Source organism: Motacilla alba, chromosome 2 (genome assembly GCF_015832195.1).
Source record: "Motacilla alba alba isolate MOTALB_02 chromosome 2, Motacilla_alba_V1.0_pri, whole genome shotgun sequence".
NCBI classification, from domain to species: Eukaryota; Metazoa; Chordata; class Aves; order Passeriformes; family Motacillidae; genus Motacilla; species Motacilla alba.
Genome location: NC_052017.1, coordinates 49,091,518 through 49,111,958, shown reverse-complemented (window position 1 = coordinate 49,111,958; position 20,441 = coordinate 49,091,518). Strand labels below are relative to the sequence as shown.

At 39.3% G+C, this 20,441-nt stretch overlaps 1 protein-coding gene across 1 annotated transcript in view; it reads right to left on the bottom strand.

The window, feature by feature from the left end:
* Window positions 1-1,168: 1,168 nt before the first annotated feature.
* Window positions 1,169-20,441, bottom strand: part of SUSD5 (sushi domain containing 5) — a 42,392-nt gene continuing 23,119 nt past the window's right edge. The window contains exons 4-5 of the mRNA XM_038129520.1: window positions 13,567-13,755; window positions 1,169-5,285 (exon numbers count right to left, since the gene is read on the bottom strand). Coding sequence (XP_037985448.1) covers window positions 4,006-5,285; window positions 13,567-13,755 — 1,469 coding nt within the window. The 3' untranslated portion in view covers window positions 1,169-4,005. The remainder of the gene's footprint in view (window positions 5,286-13,566; window positions 13,756-20,441) is intronic.

Here is a 20,441-nt window from a genome sequence, read left to right as displayed (position 1 = left end):
TTCATTGCAGCTGTCTGAACTTTTGGTCGTCTGCCATACTTTAAACAGCGACTTCTTTTTCTTGGTGACTCAAGACTTGAATGACCTAGTGTGGAGAGTTTAAGCTCTATACAAAAAAAGGAGTTAAGTAAGAAATAGCCAAAGTAAGTTGGGTTGCACACCCCAGCAAATCAGGGGTTTGTATCTTAAGTCCTCTTCAGTGCCTAGGAGAAAATATTAAAATAAATAGATACATTTTTATTTATTTATTTTTGGCAAGGAAATATTCAGTGGTTTAAGCATCCATCTCTCCTCCTTCCCCTCTTCTCTCTCCTTAAAGTACTGATGTTACATGGAAATTAAATTCTGTAGAGAGTTTGAATTTTGAAGTTTATGAGTGCTAACCTTTCCTGTAGAAAACTAAGTTTTCTTTGATTATTTTTAACTTTTTCTTCCCATTGATATATCTCATAGGTAGGTCTTTTCAGCACCCTGAAGTAACAAATGTGCTTTTTTTTTCCTGATTAATTCTTTTGCAAAGTAATGTAACTTGCTTACTTTCAAGTGGAAATATGGGAGCCAGAGAAGTAATTTTATATGACTGTTAACTTTAAAGGGAAAAAAAAAAGGGGCTTTCTGCCTTTGCACCATTCTCACTATCACTTATCTGAAAAAAGGATTAAACACTTAAATGTTATCCTTAGCTGGTGGAAACCCTGTAGTTTGACAAGTCTTATGAGAGTGTAATAATTTCTTATTGAGGGTAATTTTTAAATGGTCATTCAAAGCTACAAATTGTGATCTTTCACAGATATGTATTATGTTTTATCTTTGCATTACAAATTATTGGAAAAAAAAATGTAAATCCTTGAAGGAAATAATCAATCTATGCTGGGTCCAATGCCCATGGCAACAAATCTCCAGCATAATAGCTTTTGAGGTACAGTAAGCAATAAGGCAGTACAATCATACATTGCTAGGACAAGCACAGAAATTGAGAGGATTTCAGCCTGAGAACTTAGGAACACCTAAAATGCATGAAACCTGGTGTTTCTGTATGAAGGGAAGCAGCCTCCTTTGGGTTGCATGGGTTTGAACCCCCAAACACTGCCAGTAGATGTGATGTCCCACCCCACAATGTCACTTTTCAACCTGCTGAAGCAAATTTGTACAGCCTGCTGTCCAGACACTGTAGCACAGGGTCTGTATGAAATGGGGGCCAAGTTAATGGGTTAACAAAGGAAAGGAGAGGAAAGGGAGATGATATCCCAATCTTGACCCCAGTGGGAAAATTCTGACCAGCCTGTTGTAACATGTGGTTTCCCTAGAAGAGAATGATATGTAACTTTTATCACAGAGTAACAGATCAATGGCCAGATGTCACATCACAAAAATACTTCTGGTATTCCCCCTATTTTGTTCTTCTCCTAATTTCGACATGCAGCTGGCAGTTTCAGCTTTGATTTCTAATTAATTTATCTCCTACTCTATTTTGACCTTATCATGTTAAGACTTTGTATTCATCGTATAGTGTGTATATTGTTTGCCATTCCCATTATCTGTGATTAGCCAAGTTTCACACACAGAAGGAAGTCTAAGTCAAATGTATAATTGAAGAGATGCTTATCCCCATCTGTTTATTAGTTTTCCCAAACTCCCTGGTAAAGTGAATACTGTGAATACAAACAGATGATGCTGCAGAGGAGGGTAGATGCTCTAAATCAGAACTGGGCTGTCAGTCTAAGCTAAACACTTTTTAGGTAATATTTTTAATATCAAAGTGTCTTCTACAAGAAATGTGAAAGTAACAGGCTTGTCTTTTCTCCATAAACCTGTGGGCAAACTGGATGATTTGCACAAAAACACATGCACACACACTTCCTTTCCTCGTGTTTTTGTAACTCAAGTTTTATTTAAATACCTCCAAAGCATTATGTTAATGTACACTTTCTTCTGGTTCGTGAATAACAAGTGTTTCTAAGTCTCCAATAAGATCCTTGTACAATTTGTGTTTGTAATTATATTTTGAGTCTCATTTTTACACATTCAGTTCCTGGGACAAATAGAATTGACTTTTCATTTAGAATGATGCTACATGGAACTGTAACACCTACTTGTACCTATCAGTTAAGCAATATTTTTAATGGATGTTCCTGTGTTCATTTTTCAGCATATTTCCATGGGATTACAGATGATAGGTTTTAGTTGAGTTAACAGTCTCCATAAAGTTGCTTGTTGTGAAATCCATTGTTGGGTTTTTTTCTTTTTTTAACTGCTTTAAAAAAATAGTTTACAACAGAAATTTTGAGTCATTTCATAGTGTAGAATGCATTAAAAGCATAAAGTCATGCATATGTCAGAGACATATTTACAAATCTGTACAGTTTCTGTCATTTTTATTTACTGTGGCTCTTGCCAGGCAACAAGATTCAACTCTTACCCCTCTGAGGTCAAACTCTCCAAGATAACCCATAGCCATTGTCTAAAAATGCTTTTTTTTTTGCTTACCAGCCCTGAGATTGATGGCTGCATATAAGATGGGCCCAGTTCTGCACTCCATTTCATAAAGCCTACCTTCCATGGAGTTAGAGGTGATTACCACTGTGACTCGAGCCAGAGCATGGAATGAACTCCACCCAGGCACCTTTTCTTGCTCTTTGACTAAGGCTGAATGGCAGATGAATTTATTTCTGACCTGCAGATTATTCACAGTTGCCAGACTTCCTCTTGTTCATTCAGAAATGTAAGGAGGACCTCATACTAAACTCACAGGAACCATGCTAAGGGATCCTAGAAAACGTGTTCCCGTCTCTTTGTGTTTATTTTCAGAACTGTTGGAGATGGAATGTGCTGTTGGAAAAGCCTAAGTGCTTTTACACCAACACCCAGTCTAAAAGCTGAATGCATTTTATCAACTAGATGCAACATATTTCTTTCCCAGGTCTGCTTTACCTTTCAAACCACAATAAGCAGTGTGTAAAGGGGTTCCCATCTCCCAGAGCCAATGTCCACCCCTCCAGCCAATGCAAGAGCAGAATGGTGAAAAATCAGTCCTTCCACAAGTATTACACATGGCTTCAGTTGCCAGAGGTACTACTGGCTGTGAATTAAAGTTCAGTATCTTGGTCAGTCAACATCGTGTTCAGAAAGCAGCCGATTTTATACAGGGTTCCCCTGGAAAGTGCTTTATCGGTGTTTGGCTCTGTGATGAGAGGCTACTCATCATAACACCTGCATTCAAAGGTGCTCTGACTCCTCTCCTCCTCGTGCTCAAGGAAGAATGGCACTTACAGTATTCTCTGAATTCCAGGGAAACATCATCATTTCTACAGGAAGATTAGTTATAAGAATGGCATTTCTTCACTAAGGCTAAAAGAACACCTTCCAGAAAAGTAGCGTAACGATCCAACATTTGTGGCTTGTTAAATTCACAACATTGAAGAAAATGACCTTAGTAATCATTGCAATACTATCCATTAAAGTCTGGTAGAAAATAGTTTTTCTTTTTAAGACACATCAGGTAATAATTTGTTATGGTGGTTCATCCTGACCAGCTTGGGCAGGTTCTAAAAAAAGAACAAACACCAAGTGTGTGGTTGCTCCAAAAAATCCTTTTTCCATTCTTCCCTCCTTCTTTTCCTCTTCCACTGAGAACACACCAAAGAGGCCTGACCAGTCCTACCATTACATTATAACCAGGTAACACAGAAATTAATCAATTAATTTATTATTAATAGGAGCAAAATGTAAAAGCGGAACAAATGGAAGATGTACTACTGAGCACACTGTGTCCTGCTGGTGTCTCCAAAAGACCCTTGTGATAAAAATGTACAGATTCTTTAGCTCTGAAAAGTCAAGTATGCTAGACTGCAATTTCAAAAGGATGAAATCTTTTCTGTCTTCTATGTTCTTCTAGCATTTTTTTTCTTCTGCTTTCTGCACTGCTGGATTTTAGCATCCATGAGTCAAGTGATTCTTCTAGCATCAATATGTTTTTTCTTCTGATCTCTGCCAAAAGGCCCCTGGTTAGACTTTCTGCATTTCAATGTGCTGGTGGTGGTAGTGGTGGTAACAGTGATGTCTGGGCTGACACCTTCCGTTTAGTTTATAAACAGAATTTTTCTGCTGCCTTTTTTTGAAAAACCACACTGCCAGAACAGCTGCACCCAGTAACAAGCAGAGAAGAATCACTATTACTGCTATGATAGCACCTTTACTGGACTTGGGACAATCCTCTCCCTCACATGGCTCAGAAGTGGGGACGGGCTTTTCTCCAAGGCCCTGGGTGAGATTTTCTTGCTCAGCTAATTCCTGGGACGTTGTGTCAATAATGATGTCTGGAGCCAGTGCAGTGGTTGCTACTTGTTCTGGGTAGGTGGCTGTGTCCCTTGGTTCTGTGTATGGAGTGTGATCGGAGGGGCTGACGGTCACAGAGGTTTCTGACATGGACGTTTTTAAGCTGCTGATGTCAAACAGCATCGTTGTAGTGGGCTCCTGAGTCACAGTTTCCGGAGATGTAGCCGGATGTTCCCACGCCGCATCATCATAACCCCTGCTGACACTGAAGTCCTCCAGCCCACTCACTGATGTAAGTGGCACCGCTGTCTCTTCAGCCCGTTCATCATCTACCGCTGTTGTTGCTGCCACGATCCCTGTTAGACCTTCCTCTGGAGCTGGGCTGCCATTTCCCGATTTTCTTACTTCCACATGATTTGGCTGGTCAGTTGTGAGGATGATGTCATCTTCTGTTCCCATCGAACCATCAACTTTATCACCCTCTTCATCCTCCTCTACCACCTCTTGTGTTACTGGATATCCATCTAACCACGACTCGTCAGTGATGGCAACTGCATCCATTGCTGTCTTTGTATCATTAGTTGTGAGAATGGGTCCAATGGGGAAATCCTCGCTGTCATAAAACATTTTGGCACCAGGTTCATCATAGACTGTCTTCACACCAATGTGGTTATCACCTTCAGAAAACTGTGCTTTAGTGGAATCATCTGTCTCTTTCTCTGGTTCGGGCTCACTGAAAGTTTCTGATGGAAACCAAAACAAGTTTTTTTGGCTGAGGAGTGACACAGGGGACTCGGTTGGTGCCCTGCTTCCTTTTTCAGAAATGTCTGTGTGCTGAGTAACCCCATTGGTACTTCCAGTTCTTCCTTCCTCTGAAGTTTTACTGAAGGAAAGCTGTATTTGCTCCTGCTCAATTTCCTCTTTGCCATTGTGTCGGTCATTCTCAGCAACAGGTATTGATCTGTCATCGGGAAAGTTATCTTCATAGTCAATGTGTGCCTCGGTTTCATCTAGAAAAATTAAAAAAAACCTTATAAGCCAGCATTTCATTCTCTGTCAAAGCACTGAGCTCATTTATTACAATAATCCAAGAAGAAAGGTGCAATGTGTTTTCCAGGCAGTATTTTTCATTCTGTGTAATTGTTTATTTGAAGAGGGCATGGTCCTTGAGCTGATACTCAATTTCAAGGGTTTTTTTAAAAAAATCACAATAGGTGTCATTGCTAATGTCTTACCTTTCCAGATTTAAAAATGAGTATAAATAAGTCAATGTCAGCAGTTAGGGGGACTTCCTTTGCTTATTGTTCTCTCAAACCTTTTCTTTCCCTAGTATGACTCTTTGCAAGATTTGAGGAAAAAATTTCGTCTTGTTCAAACAAGAAATGTGTGTGGAGAGAAAGATATAGCAAAAATTAATCAATTACTAGTTGGTGATAATAAAAAAAATACCCCAGACAAAACTAGAAGTTTTACAGCAACTTCATCCCTTTCGAGCCAGATGATTTTAAAGAATTATGTTCAGTACCTTATGCTCAAGATATCAAGGCACGTTGTTATCAGTGTACTGCTTTTCTTCAAGCACCTTGGTGTTACAGTGGTACAATGCCTGGAGTCAGAATAGTATTTCTTATTCCATAAGAGCTCTTCAGAGCTGACTGTGGCAGACTCCACCACCAAGGCTGACACTGAGTTCTGCTTGTTTTCATCTGAAGAAAGCAAGATGCACCCTGCAAGGCTAGAAAACTCTGTCTCAAACACTTAAAGTCTAACACCTAGTTAACATGATAATCCTGTCTGTCAGTGATCAACTCTCAGGATTCCAATTTTAAGGAATTAAATGTTGCCACTGAGAATAGAGAAAAAAAACGAACACAGAACAAAATTGGTAAAAAACCTGAGTGTAGCAGAGGGGTAGATTCATTACAAAGCTTGAATTTGATTTAGAAATACTCAACAGACCTACCACTGACAGCACAATAGACTTGACTCAAAGCACAGAGCTTAATGTTTGAATTTGAATGGAATAGTGCACTGTACTTAATATTTCTTCCACTATTCTAAAGCCTTAGCTCAATGAAAAATTTTCCAAACTAGACAGGATGGTTGATTTTCAGTTCACACAAGTTTTACTCCGCAGAAAGTTGATGTAATTTCTGAGATTTATGCTGGCATTAAAAGTCATAAAAAATAGTACCTTGGGATATGGAAAATAAACTGAATCATGGTGAGAATTTTTCTTTTTAAGAGGGTGTTTAGTCTTTTATGAAGACAGTGAAGCAATAGACCTGGCATGACATGGGAAACAAGAAATTAATAGGAGAACCTGTTTTACAGATCACTGCATTCGTAAACCCTTATCTTTTTTTGCCTTTTTACAGTAAACCGATTTTGAATTACATTTTCATCTGGGGCCCACCTCAATTTCCGCCTGAGTCACATTCTCCTTGGAGACTGCTTCCCAGACTTCTGGCAGAGCCATATTTGGTCTACTCTTAAGAAAGATTAGAAATATTGTCAAACCAGTCTGACCAAAACCACTCAGCAGTGATACAGCTCACACCAGCTCACTTTTTGCCAGAACAGCTTAAGCCAGGTGCCAAAACAGAATGAGCATTAGCAAAAGGTATTTTCCTTGGAATAGCATCTGGGTCTACCAGAAACCAAAGCAGTTATGCTAAGGAAACCCTAATGTGTGTCCCAAACAGACTGCAGAGAGTTAATACCTCTGTGAAAGCTATCATGCTGGAGAGCTGGATGTTCTTAACAGGTCCTCTCATCTCACAGGAAGTGCCAACAGACCTCTCTCCCTCCTGGTCCCAGTGTTCTCATCTGCTTGTGTAATCCTCTAGATTCCCCCCATCCTCTCCAAAGCAGGAAAAATCTTCTGTCTTGTTCAAGAATGACTTAACAGTCAGGGGAATAAAACTCCTAGAGTGGAAATCTTCCTGGTAGGACTGTCACTTTTCTAATTAATCCTAAAATCTTTTCCAATAGTATTTCAGACTTTCGCAAATGTATGGAGGATAACTCTGAATGCCAAGGCACTTGAGCAACATATTCATGAAGCTCTGCATGGCACTATCCATCAGAATGCAGCACTTCTACTAACGGTCAAACATTAGCCTCACTTTGTCCCTTCTCTTGCTTTCACTTTAGGATTTTTCCTCCTGCCTGGCACTCTCTTTGCATGGAAATGGTGCCTCAAATTATTTTATCCTCTAATCATCCAGACCCCTGCTAGAAGCTGATATCTGGCATGCCTGCTTCACTAAAGTTCAGTGTGTCTGAGGAGAGCCTATAGGTGTCTGTGGCATGTACATGAACCGGAACATCACAATGTGAGAAGTCACCTTTTACCAACCATTATGGTCATTGTTTTATTTTTTAATTGAATCATCACAACAGTCTGTCTTTATGTCTCTTGTAACCTCCATTTTTGCCCTCATTCACTTTCCACACTACAGTAATCTAGCTGAGGTTCAAACTGTAATTTTTATGTTGTGGTGAGCAGGCACACACATCCACAAACAAAAATTACATCCACGTGCTCGTGTTGGTTTCTCCAGGCCTATTTTTTAGTTTGCAGTATGAATGGGCAGCTAGTATTCATCTCGTTGACCAGTACCTTATGTGTGAGTGGATCATTGGTGAATGCTTAGCAACTGTAGTAACAGGTTTTTAGAGATTCTGAAGCTCTTTCCCTTCAGTGTTTCTCCTGCCATGTGGTTTCAGCCCTCTATGAGAAGATCCTAAGGGGGCACATCAGGAAAAACCATGTGGTTCTAAGAAAGTGCAAGTCCTCAGTCTATCAGAACATATTAAAGGTTTGTTGAGCCATCAATTGAGTCTCCATCAAACATGCTGCCTTTGGGCATGATCCTGCCTGTAGAGAAATGAATTGGTGTTTTCTTAATGCAGAGCTGGGGGAAGAAAAAGCCCATTGTAGTCTAAAGAGATCCTGAGATTGGAGCTCATTATGCACTGCTCGTCACCACATAAGGGAGTCTTGTTCCCTCTCACAATCAGATTGTGGCCCAAGTTGTAAAGCTGCTCTAACATATTTTCATATTCAATCTCCCCTATTTGTAGAGTTTATAGCAGAGACTATCAACATAAGTAATGTTAGCTTATGGGATGCCAAAATGAAAGCAACTATTGAGCTCTCTAACCATCAAAGGAAATACAGACGCCCTTACTCTGGAGCTTTGATTTATATGATCCTGGATTGACTTACCCAGTAATAATACTCTATTCTTTCTTTCTGGGCCTCAGACCTTCAAATGGGACTTGGACTCAGTATTTAGTGACTCTGTGTTACTATGACAATCTTTTAAGTCTACCATGAGCTTGATTTTCTGGGAATAGATTGCAGAACTTCTGCACTTGTTTTTGCTCACCTCCTCAGCACTTTCCTGAACTTTCCAGTTCCCTGAGTTTTAGTGTTGGTACTGAAGAGCAACAACCAGACTAGATTCAGCTCCACCTCTTCCCCAAGGAGTTGTAACTGTTATTTATACATATTTTTAAAACTGCTAGCAATTGATTTTAAAGTGATTGCATCTTTCTTTCTACCTAGGCAGGTCAGGTTTTACGGAGAGCCAGCCCTGAAATTAATTTATCCAAGATCAAAATCTTTCTGTATTTGGTCATTGTTACATCTTGACTGTACCATCTTCTGGCAGACTCAAGGATCATTGAGTTTTAATTCACTGTCTGAGGGATTACTGAGTCTGAAGTGAACACTTTACAGCAAGAGATGCTGAAATGACGTGCTACCAAAGACGTGAAGCTCAGTTAAAAGGTAAAATCCTTTTAATTATTAATTAATCCTTCTTGGGAAGCATCCAGTCCTATAGAGCTTTCATCTCCTTCAGTTTTTGATCCTAATGTGAAAACAGTAACCAAACATAGAGACAGGCAAAAACAAAGAGCCTGGTCTTCCACACTCCAGGATCAGTTTAATTTTTCTTCTAGATAGCATATTGGCGTCCAAGCTCTATTCTGAGTGTTGCTATTTTGGGCAACTATAAAACGCACTGCATATTTTATGGGTGTATTTTTGGAGTACAGGAAATTGAAACCTGATTCTATATAGACCATCATGATAAATATTTGTACTGTATAAAAACATCTTTAGTCTGAGAATCTCAAAGTAGCTACTGCAAACATTAACAAGACAGCATCTGTTTTTAAGGATGGGAAGGAAAAGAGCATGTAGACTGATTTGCCTAAGATAAGTCATATTTGTGAACTACAGCATCTCAAAGAATTATCCATTTAGTTTGGATCAGGCACACAAATTTCTCTGTAGTCGAGCACAGCATGCCAGACTTTGCCAGAAACTGTGCCTTTTGTCTTTTGCAATAGCTATAAGAAAGAGGATAATTTTTATTCCAGCAGATAGCCTGCTAATATAAGTAAATAACCCATCAAATTTTTTTCAACTTATTCCATTTGGCAGAATCCATTCATGCCAGATCAATACTTTACATTAATCTAATACAACCCCTCAGTGACAGGCCTGAAAAGGGAACCAAAGTTTGTCATAACAATTGTTTTGACAGACCACAGACATATTTGTTGCTGATTATATTTGTCTGTCACAACTCTTCCTTTGCACTCACAGAATGAACAAAAAAAAGCATTTTCAAATAAGGTCAAAAGCCAGAGACATTTTGTTTGATTCCCTACATTAAAAATAAAAAAAAAAAAACCAAAAAGAAATGGTGCTAGCTAGTCATGCTTACAGACCACATGAATGTGAACCGATATAATTCCTGAAAACTCTGGAAGTAATGTTTGAAGTAATGAGAATTGTTGAGCCAGGCAACAAGACTGGTAGCTGCAGATTAAGTGGTCAAAGTCAGCCAAGTCCTCCTTACACTGACATCTGAAGGATAGTCCTCAGCCTGGAAAAGCTGGACTACCTCAGAACACACTAGTTGTGTATCCAAGTGTTGTCATTGGATAGATTCCTTAGATGTGTAGAAGATATGGAGACTCCTGCCACAAGCATATAGCTGGAAAACCCCAAATAAGCCAGGGAAAAAGATAGACACATGACATTCTTCTGAGCCAGTTTCAGGGCAGAGTTGGAACATGATTTCCCAGCCATCTCATTTGCCCTCTCTTTGAGGGAACAAACCCTAGAGAATGCAGCCTAATGCAGTCCAGCCCTGACCCCTGCCACTGGAGTGTTGGTATTAATGCTTCTGATATTGAACTCATGGTTTATTTTGGGAAAAAAAAAAAAAGTGTGTCATTTAGCAATTGTCAGTTTAGTCTCTGTGCTTGCAGGACAGCCACAGCATGGCACATATGCATCTGCTTTCAGACCTCACTACAATGTTCTTCAGGATCTTTTGTGAAGCAAATGCCTTCTCTCCACAGAAATAAAAAAAGTAATAAATGGCAAAATCCATGTATTTCCCTGTTCTCTCCTTAAGGTTGCTTTGTTGGGCTAAATATCCCTGTGCTTCTAGCTAGAACAAAGTGCTTTTTATGACAAGGAATTACAGGAAACAGAGTCACATTTTTTCTTAAAAAGCATATTAATTTAAAATTACTGTCTATTACCTGGTGTGCACAATGTACATTACAGCCATTTGTAAAGTACTGCTTTCCTAATTTCCATCATACTTTACTGTATCCAGAATCCACTTGAATTTCCATCCTACTTTACTGCTTCTGAAATCCACTTATATATTAAGTCTAAAATTATTTTGTTCAGTTATGCCCATAGCCAGGTTTTGCCATGTATTTTGCATGATGTGCCTATTTGATTACATATGTATTTTTTAAATTTTAATTTGCAAATCTTCTGACTGTATGGCTGTACATTTATATCCCAGGTGCACTTATATCCCAGGTGCCAGAACGGACTGTATCTCTTCTTACTGGATCAAAACAGAGAGGAAAGATGATCACAAAGAGACTTCAAAGAACATTTAGCTGCTATATTTAGACACTGCTATGATGATAGTTCTGTGACTCCATATTTGCTCTGTGTGAGCAACTGGGAATGTAAAGCCGGTCTGATGCTTTTCCACAAACAAGAAAAGCATGCAATTATTGCTGTTTAGTCTGATATTCTGCCTGGACAGCTGGGTGTTATAATGGGGCAGTTAACAAGTAGAACAGTGTTACTCAAGGTGCAACATCCACAAATCCCTGCAAGCTTAATGAAATTGGATAAATGTCATCACTCTTCCACAGATGAGGTGGAGTAAGCAGCAAAGAGCAGTACTGTGACTTGTCCCTAGTTTCAGAGATGCTGCAAGATATAGCAACAGGCCTTACATCTCTCAATGTTCTGACCAGAGCTTTGTCCCTGTGGCCCCCTTTTGTTGGAGTAAGAGCATCGGGACCATTTTACACTTCCCAGTTGCTCACCCACCACAGATGCAGAGCAAGGGCACTGTATCATCTTACCAGGCTCTAAACATAGCACTTAAATATTCACTGGAGTGGCTGCATGAACATCTTTCCATTGATGTCAGCCAGGACAGAAGTGGTCCAGTCTGCCAACAGGAATATAAATTCTCCATTAAGCCCCATCATTAACCTTCATGATGGGGAAGGTGCTCTCTTGCCTCAAAGCACTTAAAAATCAGTCTGTGTGCTGACTTCTGGAGTTCTTATTAATTGTTCTTCTGTCTCCTATGACCCCAAAATATCAGTCAACTCTAAATCAGGCTCCTTTTAATTAAATTATCCATTTTTTTTTTTTAGTTCTTTTTCACCGTATTCTTACTTGTTAAAAAATAATGAAACCTAGCATCACACATTTTAATCATCCTGTAAAGTCTTCTTTCTTAAAGAATTATGATCAGGAGGATTAAATACATAATTATTACTTGAACAATTATTGTAATTTTTGTCCCATGTCCTTAAAGCATTTGAAAAACATTAATCAGAGGAAGCTTCCCAGCATGAAGTCTACATTTAAATAATTTTAAAGATAATAATCCACAATATCACATCTGCTGCCAAGTTACAGTGTTGATGTTTGTGATTTTACAGCCCTGCTTTCCTATTTTTTTAAAAATATTTTCCTCTCCCCTGCAGCTGTGTGAAAGGCTAGGGCAAAACATGGGAAATAGACCATTTATCCAGAGAAAACAGTGAAATGCAGAAAACTTAAATGGCCTGATTCTTTCCTTTCCTTATTTTGGTGTAGTACAGCCTTATGTCTGTGTGTGATGAAGATAGCATTTCCACTAACCTCAGTAAAGGAAAAAGACTTATCAGTTTGGTGCAGATTATAGGAGATTCAGACCCACTGGGTAAGCTGAAGATGTCCTCGCTTATTGTGGGGGGTTGGATCAGATGACTTTGAAGGTTCTTTCCAGCCCAAACTGTTCTATGATCAGATACAGATACTTACGTTTTTCCTTTTCCCCTCCATGTTCTTCCTCTATGTCCTGCATTGTTTTGCATAATCATCTGAACTGCTCTTTGTAAAACAGTTTTAGAAGCTGAAACAGTTCAGAAAAACGCTGGTGCTTTCATTCTTTGGTTTTTTATGTATCTATACTGGTTGGATGGGTTCGAGAATCTGGTTCCCTAGTGCACAAACATGACCTACTTCTACTAAGAACAAGTTTGACCTTTTCTCATGATTATCCACTGCCTGATGGTATATTCATGAGTAAAAATAACTCCTTGCAAGCCTCCAGACATTAGGGAATATATAGGTTCTGAAATGGATATGCTAACTCCAGCCCATATAGATAGCTCAGCTACCCAACAGCTGCTCATTCCTTTACTTAAAATTTATCTGTTTTTCCAGAAAGCTCACTTTAAAGATGTGATAGCCTTCTCAAAAAATACTAAAATTTTTTGATGACCATTCCTAAATACTGGGAAAAATAGTGGGTTTATGCATTGAGCAAGGTAACATTAGAAAGCAGAATTCAGATTACATGCACATCTAAACTCATGGTACTGTTTAGCCTACGTTTAAACAAGGGGAAAGTTAAAAGACTGCTGTAGAATTTAACTAACACATAAAGGTGGTTTTTATTGAGGGTTTAAATTAAGGAAATGTCATTTTACAATTTGCTTGGGGGTTTTGTGGTTTGGGGTTTTCTTTTGAAAAATCTTTTCTTGAGTCAAGTCATTTGGTAAGAAAATCCACTTTCACTCTTTTAAATGGAGTAAATATCTGGGCAACTACTCTTGTGTTTGCAGACAAAAACCCTGGAGGCATGGTGCAAAAGAGAAAGTGTTTGCCTATTTATTGGGGCAAATTAAAAAAAAAAAATCATACAGATTTTTGGGTGAGCTCACCTTTGACGCAGGCCTGGACATGGCCGTACCACTCCCCGCAGCTGTCGCAGAGCAGCGTGAACGCCTTCTCCTTGTTGCCCATGACATAGCCCTGGGCACAGACGTACAGCAGCTCGTCCCCCATTTCAAAGCCAGTGTGGCCGTGCAGGATGGTGTGGGGGAAGGATGGTGGGTCCCCACAGGGCTTGTCTGGAAGGAAAAAAGAGATGGCATTGTAAAGACTTCATAATAATCTTTTAGTGCCGTGATAAGAGCAGTGCTAAGAGTTTTCCTGAGGATAAACTTATAAAGGTCGGTGGAAGCTGTACATCTCATCTGTTTCATGCACTTATGTTCTTTCACAATTATTTCCAGCTGTAATTGCCCATTACAGCTGGAAAGTATAAATTAGGCTATAACTGTGATGCCACTACCGTGATGGTATTGGCATCTGACAGTCATGCATCTAGAAGGGCTTTGTTTCAAACAATGCAAGATGCCAGATCACAGCTGTCTTTCCTGGCTGATCTTACAAAAACTAACAAGAGCTTGGGCAGGTTGGGACTGGAATCCAACAACTTGGACACAGTCATTGTTCTTAACCACAGAAATGCTTGTGGAATTGTTCAAGACCAGCACTTTGATCTCTTCTACACTGTAGGAAACCAGCAAAGGCTGAGCAATGGCCCAGTCCACACTCACAGAAATAAGAGGTCCAGGTGAACACCAATCAGTTTCAGACTGTTTCTAATCTTCTAACTTTTCTCAAATCGGGGATCTTCTCAGATGTTCAAATCTCCCTTTTCAGGGTAGAGATACCCTAAAATATATAGTGACTTGGGGTCATCAGCTGAAGAACACCCAGGGGTAACATAGCTCTGCTGTCTATGAGAATCTGAAGAGCTAAATTTATAGCAGGGTATAAAACTCAAAAAGATGTTTGATAGTATTTTTGCTGACAGCATTAGAAGCCAGGAAGAAAAATTACTATGAGCGAGATCAAAACTGGTTTTTGTTGCATTAAAGAAGTGTGGAGAGGAGGCAGGCTGACAGCTGACAGCTGCCACCACCAGTGTAAACTGAATTTTAACTTTCTTTTTCACATTTGAATGATCTTGGCCATTGTTAGCAAGGTAGATCAAGATTTTGTAGAGATTTTTCGAGCATTGGGGATTCTCTTTCCTCAAAAACCTTCCTGTCTGACAAGAGCTCTTCACAAGCTCTTCACAAGAGCTCTTCTTCTGTTTTTTACAGTCCTTTTTGGAATGGGTACATCTTGGTTACAGAAAAACAAAACAAACAAAAAACATATAATGTAAGAACATGGATTTTACCAAGAAACCCAAGGGCAAAGACTGCAGTGTGGGTACAAATTATCACTTCTATACTCTTTCTCAAATCTGGGAATTTTTTCCAGTGGCTCTAGAACGCTTATTGACTGTGTTAGAAAAAATCAGCTGTTTCTCTTGCCAAAGTAACTGAAGATCCAAAACCATATTTGTCCAGATACAGAACAACCAAAATTAAAAGGCTCATGAGTTCTGGTAATTATATTGGATAAGGGAAATGGGCCTAGGTCTATGTTTTAGGATTGATCTCTCCTGTTAAAATAGTTTGCTTTGGTACAAAAACCTTGATTGCTTAGCTTAGCAAAGCAAAGATGATGTTCCTTGAAAAGACTTTTGTTTGGAAGCTGAAAAAACTACAAGACTGTTCCTAAACATGCAGAAGAAGAAACATCTTCAAAGAACACCCTTGCTATTTTGCTAGAGTCTACTTTTAGAGCATCATCACCACAAGATCTTGCAAGCAATAGTTTCATTGACGCCAGTTCACATCCAGGGTTTTCAATGGGCAATAGGCTTGACAGAAAAGCTTTTTCAATCACCCCTCTGCAAAAACCTAGGCTTTCCTGCTTTTGCCCAGGGACATTCTGCAAAACACTTGTGAGTCTCAGGCTGCAGCTCTTCCCATCATTTACCCACTTCTGACTTGGGCATAGGTAAATACCTGCTTATTTAGAAATACGATATATTTATTTTGCCAATCATTTACCTTGTAGTGAAATGAAAATCCTATGATAAACATCCCCACTCTGTGAAAGATCCTTTGGATCAGGCTTTTGGAAATTGTCTGATAGACCTGACTAACCACTTCTCAACTGGGTATGCTGAAAAATATCCGCCACTAATATAAGGGACATGCTACTGAAGTCAAACTTTGAAGCCTGTTCTCTGTACTGTACACACACAGAGGCATATATATATATATATATATATATATATATATATATACTGTCTAACACCTTCAGAAGTTAGTGGGAGTTATGCACACACACACTGACAGAAAAAACAAGCTTTTGAGGCTACACAAAGCTCAGATTATATAGAATCTTAGGGAGGTTTGACATCCGAGGAAGTGAGGAGCAGTTAGCAGCTAATGCTTTTCCTGTGAACTGGCCGGATGAATAGAGATTGATGTGGATGAAAGGTATAAAAAAATATTTTATTGCCTCGTAGGAAGGCTCCAGAGCCTTGCATTTCATGAACTTTATTTATGCAGCTACTTCCGTCCATACAATTGGGAGCTGTGTATCTGTTCTGAGCGAAGTATTGATCCCAAGGCTGTATGGAACAATTACACATCAGAGAGTATTCTTATCTACAAAGCCTTGCTTCTTAATCCTGTTGCCAGAGGAAGCAGAAAAGCAACACATTATTTAACTATGGCAAACACATTCAAAAAGCACATTATAACTTTCCAGGAAAGAAGAAAGCTGAAGGGAACTTTACAGTAAAATGTGACAAGAGACTTGGTAACAGACTTATGAACCCCTGAAAGAGAGATCTGGCTGATGCATGAACAGAAAGAAAAGCAGAGATTTTAAAGATAGTCATGGACTGACACTATATGGGGAACCCTTGACTCTCACACATGAGACTTTGTAAGGTCATGCCTTTGCTGCAGAACATACTGAATGACAGCTTGGACAAGCATAAGTGAAAGCTGATACACTGCAAAGACAAACTCAAGTTCCTCATCCATTTTGCTGCTGTCCTCTCCTGTATAAAATGTACACGAATTTTCCAGGTTACAGCATCTTATGGCTCCTCATCCTGCTGCAGTCTCAGTTGCTATGACAATTCCTGCTCAGCCTTTTGCCAAACCTGTTCTTTCTGGCACACGTACAGAAGTGACACTGGCACAAGCAACTCATCAAACTGAGCCTCTTCTGGGGACAGGCTCCATGTTTTTGTGTGCAGCCTTTGTACCAGGAGCTGGAAGAGCATGGGCTTATTTGGAACAACAGTCTGTGCTCAGTGCTGGCATTCAGGCCATTTTCTTGCTGGAAGAGAGGAGGCAGATCTGGGCCACGAAGCGTGACAGAGGGTGTGTTGGCAGCAGCTTGTCATGTAGAGGAACAGTAGTGCTCTTTGTTAAGGCGACCACAGGGGTTGCCTGCAGTGGTGCTGTTGGGTGGATGAGTGCTGGGCTCCTCCATCCATCTGGAGCACTGATTTTTTCCTCATCTATCCTCCCACAAACCTGCATATTTTCTTGCTACTGGCTGAAAAATTAGCCCAACTCATGGTTCCCAGTAAAAAAGCTGGATCTGCTTGATACTTGAGGGCCATCCAGCAGAACATCAAGCAGGTCCCATGCTCTGCCTGCTTATGTCCAAGATCATATCTTAAACCTGAACACTTGGAATTGGTTTCTGGACATCATGACCCTTCCAGAATTTTCTACATGTTGACACTGAGGTCAAACACATAACAGACCTCCATATGATGATAACTGACCTCCAGTAAGAGAGGGTGGATTGAACTTCAGAGCAAGACAGCACAGCACAGATATAAGGAAATTAGTTAAAGTTCTCAGGAGATCCTCATGTCAGCAGTAATTGGGCACAGATTGTGTCCTGGAGTGAAAGTCACCACTACAGTCAAGAAAAAGCTCAATATACACGTGCAGAAATCAGAACAGAGTCAACATGTGGCAAATGCATGGGAATAAGTGGCACAGCAAAGATATATATGGGTGTTGAGCACAGATATGTTAGGGCTAGTGACAGCTGTGGTTACAGACCTCTTAGAGACTCAGTAACTATTTTTTACATGGGACTAAAGAGATCTCCTGTTAATTGAGTTAGCACATTCAGTCATGATTGGCTTTTAGGAAAAACATCTCCTCAGAATAGTAACTTTAACCCTAGAACACATGTGGAAAGGATTTTGTGACAGGTGATTTCTGGCAAAGAGTTGGTACATGTCTTTTTAAGAACACAGCATTTCTCCTTCTCAGTCCACATTACACCAGAAGCATCTTTATTTGAACTATAAGCATCCCACTAGTCTGTAAAGATTTTTTTTGAGATGTCTTGATAAAACACTGTCTACAGAAAGGATAACCTAAGATCAATGCAAAAAAATCAACATGAAGAAGATGCAGACTTCAGCTTCCACACCACCTGGCAGAACCAGGAATTTACTGAAATCTGATTATCTACAATTGCTGCTTTAACTGTGTACCACACTCTGAAAGCTGACATGAGCCATTCACTTTGACACAGAACATCTCCCATTACAACTGTCCAATTCAGTGGAGTTTTTCCAGAGAGGCCACTGGAATTTTTAGGATGTCATCTTGTCAGCAAAAAATTAGAAAAGGCAACTCTTAATGGTCAGACCTGTGAATGAGATGAGTGAGGATGTTTATTTTGTTTCTTGATTGCAGAGACCCTAAAGTATACAGAATTTTTCAGTTTGGATAGAAGTACTGGGTACGAAGAATCAAAGCTCAATTATAGCCAATGTAAATGGTGCTTGTAAGCTACCAGTGCTAGGATGCCAACACCTCTCACATCAGACAGGACTTGAGGGACTTTATTAGTTTAAGTGACATCACCAGAGAAGTGGGAATTCACTGTCAGCTGTATGCAAAGCCACGAAAAATAAAGCTGTAGCACTAAAAAAAATATATATATCTACAACAAAACATGATAAATACAAAGAAATAGTTCAAATATTACACAAAGCAAACTGCAGTTTGATTGCTCTTGTAAAGTACACTTAATAAATTTGCTGTAAAGAATACACTGATTTCTTTTTTCCTTACTGCTGAAAAAGGCTAACTCAAACATGTACATAAGCCATTAAGCTTTGATGGATATCTGGAGCCAGCAGTCATATTTCAAAAAGTTTGATTTGCATTTCTGCTGTACTCTACTACAAGTTGCTGCCTGTTTAGTTTTCCTGTGGTGGCAGCAAATCAAAGCCTTATGGAACAGATCTTGTTTGTTGCCTGTAAATAACAGTGGTCACTGAAAGAAAGAACCAGTAACACCTGGGGGTTATTAACAAAGAGATCTTTCCTTTGCTGCAATAGAAAAATAAGAAAGAAAACCAAGAGGATTATATATATATATATATATATATATATATATATGGAATTGAATGGTATGGGTTATAACAAAAAATAAGGCAGGGAAAATTTCAACTTTCTGGTTTTCTTGCTTTACCTACTTTATACTTTAAGGTATTTTCTTATCTGATACAGATACACACTCTGTATGCCAGATCTAACTTATGTGTGATACTGCATTTTCAGAATTGGCAGAATCTAATGTATTTTTAGATTTTTTTGGCACTTAGGGCCTAAAAGGGAAACGTTCTGATCTCAGCAGATCCTGAGCTGGTACAGAGTTGTCTTGCTGACTCTAATGGCTGCATAAAACATGTGTTTATGAGAAGCTGAGAAGACACTTTTCTCTGTACTGTGAAAACTGCAGCTATACTCAGAGCATTCATAAAACATTACAGCTACATCTTTCCTTGTCAAACAGAACTCTTAGAATCAATTCCCTGTAAAAGATAATTCTTAATCTCAACAATTGCTGTGATTCTTCTGTGTGTACAGATCAAAATCCATTTCAGAAACAAACCAAAAAACTGTCTCTCTCCTCAGGACTTCTATTTGCAAAAGCCTGATGCTGAAGGCACACCCAGAGCTCTTGCTAGCATCTGACTGCTGCCCTGGTGTAGTGGCATGCTGAGATGTGTGCTTAAGTAATTTGACTCCAATCATTTGCATGGTAAAGGTTAATTGAGTGAAGATTAGTTATAAATCAAGGGATAAGAAGTCAATTTGGTTTGTACTAGAACTTTTATGGTGTTTTGAGATGCATTCTGCACAGTCCTAAGAACTGAAGGTAGAGTTGCAAGGATTTATTAATGTCAGCTTAGTTTGTGAAGTAGGGGTTGATGTGACTGTTCCCTCTGTCTGTTTTCTACCTACCAGTCTGTCTGAGCCTTTGGCTCTTCACAGCCAAGTCTGACAAAGAAGGAAAGCTGCTGTCTGCTCTGTATTAGTTGGGTGGATGTAAAAGAAATGAATAGGCTTGAATAAATTAGTATAGATCTCAGTGTAAGAAACCTGGGATTTATCACTTTTATCACATTTAGCAGGGCAAAACTTGCCTTTTGCACTTAACTATAATATATTACTATATTATAATTGCAAATGTATAGATTAAAAACTACGTCCACTTCTCTAAGACTAAAAAAATATTTATGTGGTTTCAAGCAAGAAACATCCTATTAATCCAAACTTAGATGTGTATTTATTAGCCACATGTACATAAGATCAGAACAGATATGCTGTGTGTGAGGTTGTGGTGCAGGATTTACTCTTGCTGCTTCTTACTGGATATTTGCTAAAACTGGAAGTGGCATCCCTGAGGATGTTCTTTCATCAGTCAGCAGCTCTGTGCTGGCTTGTGTGTTACTGTTGTAATGTTAAGGCTGTTTCCTTTCCGGACTTTGCTCTTTTCATACCAGCTACAAACCAGGCTCTGCCACACAACTTCACTTCAGTCTTCCTGTTCAAACATCGGC